This window comes from Xiphias gladius, chromosome 10 (genome assembly GCF_016859285.1).
Source record: "Xiphias gladius isolate SHS-SW01 ecotype Sanya breed wild chromosome 10, ASM1685928v1, whole genome shotgun sequence".
NCBI lineage: Eukaryota > Metazoa > Chordata > Actinopteri > Istiophoriformes > Xiphiidae > Xiphias > Xiphias gladius.
Genome location: NC_053409.1, coordinates 3,717,704 through 3,727,604, shown reverse-complemented (window position 1 = coordinate 3,727,604; position 9,901 = coordinate 3,717,704). Strand labels below are relative to the sequence as shown.

Genomic DNA, 9,901 nt, shown 5'->3' with positions numbered 1-9,901 from the left:
GCCGGTTGTGAATAGTGACTGTACTCTTTTATGCCGTAGCTTTCATTGCTGGAAGATAAAGAACTATCCCGGACTTCAAAGCATTGCACCCTAGAGAAGAGAGAGAGAAGAGAGGACAGAAGAAGAAAGAATTGTACTGTTTCAGATCCTCTTTGTGACTGTTGTGTGACTTTGGCATATGTTCATCAGTACTGCTGCACTGAATGACACTGTGTGGGCCATGTACCATTGTTTGAGCCTTTTGGTACACTGACTGCAAACTATACCATAGACATAACCGACTGTTTAAAGTCCCCATATAGAGACCATCCAATCAGCAGGTATGGGTACACATACAGTATCTACAAATTACAAAGAGCCGCACTGAGAAGTATTGGACCACACTACAAGCAGTTATCTCCTTCATCTCAAAGTGGAGGGATGGGCGTATCAGTGACAACTACAATAGGATATTTGCTTTCCTCTGTAACTTCAGGAGTCAGCGGGAATGACGTGTGTTGTGAAGAGGCCTGCAATCGTAGATGAGAATTACCAATAGGTTTACAGAATATAGCTGTCCCCTACCCTGCACAGCTTCCTGTACAAACTGCTTAACACTTCCATTTAAAAAAAATCCACGTTCTATGCATTGGTACAACAAGTAAAACACTGTAAAGGAAAGATGTTGACTGTAACAGTGACTTGTTTACAATATTCAGTAGTAAGACAACAAATGTTATTTTTTAAATGTATTACTTATTACTATTTGTTGGTTTGAATATTTTTCTATGGATAGCTAATTGCTTGCCTATAGCAAATGCTCAGCTGTTCAAACATGGGTGAAAAGGAGGCATTCAAGAACATTATCGCCTCGCAGTTGTCATCACTTAATTATTTTATCCTACTAGACATTTGTGTTAAATTTGTCATAATTCACATATGATTTCTTAAGTTATAGCCAAAAATGTGTTTTGTGAGGTTACGGTGACCTTGACCTTTGACCACCAAAATCGAATCAGTTCATCCTTGCGTCCAAGTGAATATTTGTGCCAAATTTGAAGACATTCCCTGAAGTTGTTCCTGAGATATCGCGGTCATGAGAATGGGACAACCTGAAAACATGCCTCCAGCCACAGCTGTCACTGGCACGCAAGCATAAAAACATGATGGATGTATAAGTGTTTTTTTTAAACCTGAAAAACATCTGCAGATCTTCGGTTCACACTCCAATATCTCCAGCAATAATATAGGGCAGCCTGTAGTGTTGTGTTTTATTTTATTTAAATACTTCGGCAATTTTTCACCTTTTCTCCTCTGATAGTAAGCCTCTTCTTTTCTTTCTGATATCCAAGATCCCTTTGGGACAGAAAGACAACATATAAAACTGTTTCAGCAGCAAACACTCTCCTTTATTTTCCACTTTGTTATTTCTCTCCTTTGACATACTAGAAAAATAAAACATTGCACTAAGCAGTAATGAAAAATCCCAGATGAAATGGAAAACAGAGATGCCTGTATCAGTTATAGAGATATGAGTAATTTTAGCAGATTGACAATGAAAGCAGTTGTAATGGTTCTGTGTCATGTTGACCAAGTGCAGTTCACATCCAACCAGAGACTGAGTCAGGGACTCTTTCGTCAAAGGTTTTCATTTGCACACCTTTGTCACTGTGACCAGAACAAACCATCTTCTTGTCCTATGGATGTTCTGTACCCATCTCATTCATACATACCACACAAACTTTCTGACCTTCAACACATAACCTTAACATAATATTTCTATATTCAAGGATATTTAATGATTTTGTGTCATCAAATCCAAAAATTTAAATCTGAGCTGACGCCTACATTAAGTTTAGTTTTAAGACATAAAACACACTGTAATCATCTATGCTGAACATTATTCATAAAACATGACAAGTACAGGTCTTTACAGGTCCACTCAGTTCCTCCTAACCTAGTAACTGGCTTTGGGTAGGGTCCTGATCTGTGTATTTTTAAGGCAAGTGCAGAAAGTGAACTGCATAAAAAATTTAGTCATTCTTTGCTCGTGATGAAATTCACATTTCACAGTTATTTTTGAAGTTAGTTTGTACAGTATAACTTACATTGATTCCTAGGACATGTATTTCTGTTCATCAATTGCTGAACCATCAAGCTGGTGGTTGGTGCTGTCTCTCTATTTGGGCCTGTCCTGAAGTCAGTTTTTGGACTAGGGGCCTGTTTTACAAAGCATGATTAGTAGGTTAGCCTTCTTTGAACTAACCTACTAATCTCTGAGTTTAATTTTGGTCTTCATTACGATTTACAGTATCACGAAGCTGTTTTTAACTGCAGTAAATCACCATGGTAACCTATGCTGCACGGCTAGCCTGCTCTGAGGACCAGATCAAAACCTGTCAACAGCCCACTGGAAAAACTGAGTCATCATTCCTACAAGATCCTGACATAGACAAGAGTTTACAATAAAGTGACAATAATAAAGAGAAATAGATATTTTTATAGATCAAGAGAACTGTTTTGCTATTCCAGGCTTTCTATGCATCCACTGTTTTTAAAACAGAGCTTGTAACAAATGAAGAGACAGTTTACCAAATTAAATAACTACATAACGATGACTATAGATGTATTTTAATTGTGCATTCTTTCATTCCTGACAGGATTCCTGAGAGTATTGATGATTTTACACTCTTCTGTCACTGCAGCTCACAATAACATGAAATAAAAACTATGCCCTCTGTTGTCTTTTATAAGAAAAATAATCCACACACTGTTAAATATTCCCCATGATTATAAATGCAACATTTCAGTCAGATAGACCCTCTCAAGGATTAACTACTTTTCTCTTCTTCTCTCCTGTCCTCTCTGCTTTGGCAGCAAAAACAGTCTGACAATACTATTTTTTATGTGCATCATATATTTAGAGACGTTTGTTCGTCAGTCAACAAAAAAATACTCACTCTATATTAAAGACATATAATAATTCCTGCACTTTTTTATAGCTTTAGCCTTACTTTGATATTTAGAGATTGTTTCTAGTACTTCTACAGCTTCTTATGCTATTCTAGTTGTGTAATTATATACTTTCCATTTCACAATTTTGAATATCACGTTCTGTTTTATCACTATCATCTCATTTCATATTAAGTACTTCATTCATGCTTCTGACAGTGTAAAGTGTATTTAATAACTCCGCCTCTGTCACATGAATGCAATCATAGCTAGACAGGTAAACCCAGAGTGAATTGAGCCAGTTGATAACCAGCTTCGTGATACAGGTTATCCAGGACAGCCAATGTTACGTTCAGTGAAGCTCGAGAAATGTGTGTATGCACGTTAGGTTTGAGAAGGTGTGGCATGTGGCTGTTTTGGATCAAGTGCAAAATTTTGGACCCATGAGGACAAGCAGCTGACAGTGCTGATCATTTGTTGTGAATGAAAATAGAGCTTGGGTTGACTGAAAGGGCTGTTTATAGGGTGTTTGTAGGTTTAAAAAAACACAAAAAATGCATTGTAAATGTTTTTTATAAATTGTGAACCTAATATCCCTTTAGCACCTCTTCTGTTGTGAGACAAGTAAGTCCACACATGTAAATTTATATGTTCTTTCCAGTAAATGCATCTAACATTAATTGCTATCTAGCAATAGTGCTGACCACATTACCCATACCATTTCAAGATTTGAAATTCTTATAATGTAATTTGTCTTTACTAAATTTGATCAACCTTCTCTACAATTTCTTTTTGCTCATTATTGAGAAACGTGAAATTGTTTTGGGTAAGTTATGTAAATGCAACAGAGAAAGAGTTGTGGTGGTGCTCAACCCTGCCCTATCTCATTTAAATGCTAGCAACAATAAATATGTTTTTAAAGAAGCATAATGCTGATTTCTTTTTTTATCAACATAATGAGGAAGCATTGCAGTAAACTTATCTGCTGAAAAATGTTCATCCTGTATGTATCTGCAAACTTTTTTACTGTTTTCCATTTAATATTTGCTCCAAGAAAATAAAAGATGGACAATTTTATGATTGTGTTTAGGCAACTCAAAACACTTTGTTAAGATCAAGCATTGGTCAAAAATTCAAAAAGTCCATGCTGATTTGATGGAGCTTGTTTTCTCAACATTTACCCAAAGCTACCTTCTTTCCCTAACCTTAACCAGTGTGTTTTTGCAGCCTAAACCTAACCACACACAGGATGAAACTCCTGTTACTGATGTCAGTCCTGCGCTTTGTTTGCCAACTATCCTCCCTGACCACCCCCCTACAACAGAACTTCCTAGGCTGGAAAAGATGTTGCAGGAAAACAATCCAGGCAGGGTGTTTCCTTCTAAATGCATCTTGCAAAACAATTTAGTAATATATGAATTCAATGTCTAGGAGTCGTGGTACTTCAGTCATTACATACTTCGGTAAAAGGATGCCCACACGTTTCTCTTCACTGTTCGGGACATAATGTGCTATTATGATTAAATGTCATGACCTGTAATGTATGCATGCAGGAATTCAATGTACCTATGAAAAGTATTTTTGACGTTTTTTATGTTTTATTGTTTTACAACACTGAATCAAAGTAGGTTTAATGTGGCTTTTTTGACACTGACCCTTTAGCGTCAAAGTAAAAACAATCTCTAAAAAATTATCTCAATGAATTACAAATAAAGAATACAAAACACATTTTTGCATAAGTATTCAAACCCTTTAATAGGACACAACTGAATCATTAGTGGTGCAGCCAATTGGTTTTAGAAGTCACATAATTATCAAAATGGAGGTCACCTGAGTTTAGTCAAGGACCAACTTTTGGTGAGTCAAACACAGATACGAGAGAGAGACTTAAATGGGCTATCAGCACCTCTAATAAAGAAATTAAACTCATTATTCTGCGAGAAATTTGGACCTCTTTCTACCTGTCACTGTGTGGAAACATCCCTAGGGTAGGGTGTTTGGTATATGCCTTCAATTCTGAAATATTGTTTTGTGGCTAACATAAAGAAGAACCCTGGTTCACAAAGGTGTCTGGTCGGAAAAGGCAGTAAAATCTTCACTGCATAATGATGGACAGAGGGGATACTCAAGTTTTACATGGCAAAAATGATGAGAGATGCTGCTGAACTGAGTGTGCTGGCAGGAGGTGAAGTCCAGTAGCCAACAGTCCGTGGCCCAGTTCACCAATCTGACACCAAATCCACACACAATAATTACGCATAGGCACACAAGACTACATATGAAAACAGGCCATGAACCATGATACATAAAAAACACCCTGCCCATGTCCAGATCGATGTTTTACATACTTTACATTACATACACAAGATAAAGTTAGCCATATTGACCAGGGCAGAGCTGCACAAACATTTAAAACAGCTGAACATTAGATTAAAATTAGATTTTATGTATTTCTTATATCATTCTTCGCAGTATTAGAAATGCTTGATCTCAAAATTTTGTAGATCTGGGGGAGCACAGGTGTCTTTTGGGAGACTAAAACTCAGACTAAACGCCATCATCATAAAATTACCATTCCCACCATGCATGGTTGCCACCATGATGCTGCCATGGTATTGGCAGCATCAGACTCTGGGGTTATCTCTCTGCAGCAGGCTGAAATGAATGCAGCAAAATACAGAGAAATCCTGTAGGCAAACCTGATTCAGTCTGCAAGACAATACACCCAAGCATGTAGTCAAAGCTACACAGGAATAGCTTAAAAACAACATTAGTAATGTCCTGGAGTGGCTGAGTCAGACACCATATCTCAAAAAAGCTGTTCACTCATGATCTCCATACAGCCTCACAGAGCTTGATCAGTGTCCAGAGAAGCATAACCTAGCATAACCAATCAAGACCTATCCATACATACTCAAGGTTGTAACTTTACTAAGCACTGACTTAGAGGGTATGAATACTTGCTACTTAGATCATATAGGGAAGATCCATTTTACTTTTACATTAAAAGGGTCTTTTTCTGTTGATCAGTGTCAAAAAGCCACATTAAATTTACGTTGATTCAGTACTGTAAATATGAAAACTTCCAAGGGGGTAAATACTTTTTATAGGCACTAAAAAGAATGGAAAAAAAACTATACAGAGCTGTCAGATGGACAACAATGGTCGGTGTATACTGTATGAATTAACATTTATCCAAAGAGACAGGAGGGTAGATAAAGATTACACATAAAATTAAGTTGTTGACATAGTGCATAAAAACATGACCACAGTGCAAAAAATTAAAATATTAAAATCTCCATAAAAGAATTAAAATCCTATTCCTTTGTCCAACACATTTATAAAACACGAACTTTTGATCTATTCCCTATTTCAGTTATTTGGTTTTTAATTTCAATGGAAAAAATGTAAAATATAATTTTTAGCAGCAAAAGCAGACATAAATACAGATGAAGCACATACACTGTCACCTTCATATGTTGCTTCCAATCAACTTGGTGCCTAGTTAATGTGGATCATAAGCGCAAGTTTACACATGTTCATCTCAGTTTGAATTGACTGGTGTGTGGAAAGTTGGCCTGATTTCAAAAGACGTTGCTTCACAATTCTGCCTTTTTATGCTTATACAAAACCAAAAAAAAGGGAAATGTCCTCCTCTGTATTTGTCCTTGATAACACCTACCGTTTACCATAGCTCTGTTCCAGCCATTGCCGCACATCCTTCAGATTGTAAAAAAAAGGCCCCTTACCGCCCAGGTAGGCAATCTTTTTCTGTTGTACTATACACACCCGTTCATTGGACACACCGTAAGCCACATTAGCATTGTTGTCCATGCAGTCGGCCACCAGCTGACACTGCGGCGGCAGGGAGAAGTGCTCAATGAGTTTCCGCGCCGCTCCCAGCCTCTCCTCCAGGTTCTGGTGTTTCCGTACATTGAAAGAGTAAGAGCCCATAGGAGGGGCCACCCAGCCATCAGATGGGTGAGCTTCATCGATGTACACTAACAGGAAATCAGCCACATCACTGAAGTCCTCCACCAACTCCCGGAAAGTTGGCAGGTGACTGATGAAGGGGGGTCAGGTGGCTGAGCCAAAGTTGACCACCAGAGGGCGATCTGATGACTCAAAATCCAGTAGGCGGCACTCATCCCCATTTCGGATCTTGGCACCAGTTGGCACATTGGTTATGTTACTGATATTGCTGCTACAACAAGGGCCATCAGGAACCTTCACCACTTTTGAATTGGGTGCCTCGCAGCCCAGTTTCACCTAAGGAAATAAATATAGGGATTAATGTTTATTCCCACAGTGCACACATCAAGGAAAAGTAAAGTGGGCTTTGCCTTTATCTTTTAACAGACTGTTTTTGTATTTTACTCAGACTTTATGGTTTCACAGTTGTGGTATTGTCAAGCCTTTGAGACTGTGATAAAGGGTAGGTCTCCTGAATGGAATTCTCTGTTGTTGGAGTTTTATGTTGAGCTCATTGGTTTATCTTTCAACCTACTTTTCCAATACACACTCTTTTTCAAAATATAATACTCAGCTATACTTGCACAATTATAAGAAGAGAAATATAGTAGCACATTACTCCACTTTACAGATACAATAATACAGTTGGCAGTTCTATATAAAAAAAATCAAATATTAACACTAATACAGTAGATTTAGATAATATAAATGAGCTATACACCTTTTGTTTGTACAGCATCACTTGGTAATGAACTACAACAAATAGGCTACATAACACAACAAACAAAGCTAATTTAGGCTGTTTATCTAGTGCAGCTACAAGTTTATTAGCGGGGCTAACCATCTTGGAATGATGCATGAACGCAGCCAAGTCAGAATAACAGAACTTTTTCTGTTCTTCCCAGGTGGTGACACTGCATGAAAGCAACATTAAGCTGGGACTTAGATGAGGTTGCAAAACGTCATTAACTAATTAAAATCATAAAGGTTCTAATCATAAAGGCAGTTCTTGCCCTGACAGGTAAAATTCAACTGACAGAGAGGTGAGAAAGACCCAGCACAGGCTGTACATGCCCACACAGCCCTGATTGGAGGTCTGATCAGGAAAAAATAAATCCAAACATCTGAATGAGTGTACCACTTTGGAAGTGTAAATCTCCTCCCATTTCATCAACAATAAATCAATCAAATTAATTTACTGACAGCTTGACAATGATTAAACTTAAGAAAAATACATTTGAAACATTAGGATCAATACATCTGTCACTGAACTCGCATTTTCTTCAAAACTTCAGCAGTTGTATGATAGGCTACAGTATCTTATACTGTATCTTATACTGACAAGCTGCTGACAGAGTATGTTATACTGTAGTTCCTAAGTGCAACAAGCTAAATTGAGGGGTTACAGTTAACTGTTAGTTCAACTAATCATTTACCAGTAATACATTTTCTGGAGCTCCAAAGGAGTAATATGGTAGAAAAACTTACTGATGTGGAAAACGTGCAGATGGGCAAACCTTGCTTTTTGATATTTAAAATATATATATATATATATATATATTTGATTTCATTTTTCCTTGTCTGGGGACGTTGTGATCAGAAGCTCAGCAGCTTGGTAATGACCGCTGGTCAACATGTATTTTATGAGCATAAACATATAAACACATTTAAAAGAAAACAACTATGAATTCGGCTGCATCAACACACAGCATATGTGACCATAGAGAGTGGGGAGGGCGGGGGTTCCGGCCGCCTCCCTCCCTCCCTCCCTCCATCCCTCTCTCTTTCTCTCTCACTAACTACGAACAGGAAAAAGGAGAAAAACAACGAGAAAACAATACGAGATCAGGCACCTTGCCGAAGACGTGGCCCTAATGCTAGGTCACAGGTTAGACAATTGCGGATTTCGATATGTAACGTTCCGATTTTGAATTAAAGCCCAGTGAACACGGGTTTATTGGCAGCAATGTTACCTGTTTATAGGCGTCTAGAAGGAAGCTATTCCAGATGGAGCGGAGCCCCGCTGAGGTCAACATGCGGCGCCACTCTCCGGAGCCAGCGGACCTGGAGCTGCTGAGCAGCGACACAACGCGCTTCACGAGCACCACGGAGTCGTACAGGACAAGGAACAAACAGTTTGAAAAGAAACCAGGTAGTATCTGGAGTGTCACGAGCAGATCCTCACTCGCCATTCCCATTTCTTTCTCTTCGTTTATATGGCGGCAGGCGTATTATTTCAGACTGCCCGGCAAGGCGGCATGGTAGGACTCAGTTGCTGCCTTCATAGTTTTTTGCTCTGCTCCACGGACCGCTCCAGACTTTGTGCAGGAAATGAGGGAGGTGTATCAGATATATCTTTCAAAGCAGTCGTGTCTGCTATGTTACCCTTCAGGTGCTCAGCGCCGCGGGGCCGCTGGTGCTCGATCACTCAAAGGACGACCATTGTACTTCATATTAAACCTAACGGCTTATCTTTGTAGCAAGATTCTGACGTCAAATGTAGTGCATTCCCTCTGTCCCCTCCTTCCTCCTGCCTCTCCTCCCTCAGCGCTGTACAGAGGGACTGAACCAAGCTGCAGCTCGGCGTTTTTTTTCCCTCTTCTTTTTTCTCCTTCTTTTTGTGTACTATCAGGCATTTGTAATTTAATGACCCGGTGGAAAGAATAAGACAAACACACATTTATATAGCCTAGTGCAATTTAAGAAACTGTAGATTCAGAGGTATATGTATATATATGTTATGATCTTCACCTAGGTAACATTTTTTTAATGATTGTTGTAATGGATTGCAACATTATACAGGTGTACATGTGTCCATCCTATGTGAATTTAAGTTCTGATAACTACAGTGTATTTGAAACAGTATAATTTACTTTGATCGTGGTCGTGTCACAAGTGTTAATTCAGGTAAATCCCTAATGTTACCGATTTAAAATATATTTATTTCACTAACCAAATGCCTACATTCGCTAGATATCTGAGTTACTTATAAAAGTAA

The 9,901-nt window shown here is 38.5% G+C and overlaps 1 protein-coding gene across 1 annotated transcript; it reads right to left on the bottom strand.

Annotated features, from left to right (window-relative positions):
- Window positions 1–1,319: 1,319 nt before the first annotated feature.
- On the bottom strand, window positions 1,320–9,126 carry dio2 (iodothyronine deiodinase 2). Its single transcript, XM_040137305.1, has 2 exons — window positions 8,877–9,126; window positions 1,320–7,200 (listed from the first exon to the last, which is right to left on the bottom strand). Exons 1-2 carry the CDS (start codon window positions 9,099–9,101, stop codon window positions 6,610–6,612), a joined length of 816 nt encoding a protein of 271 aa, XP_039993239.1. The 5' UTR covers window positions 9,102–9,126; the 3' UTR covers window positions 1,320–6,609.
- Window positions 9,127–9,901: the final 775 nt, after the last annotated feature.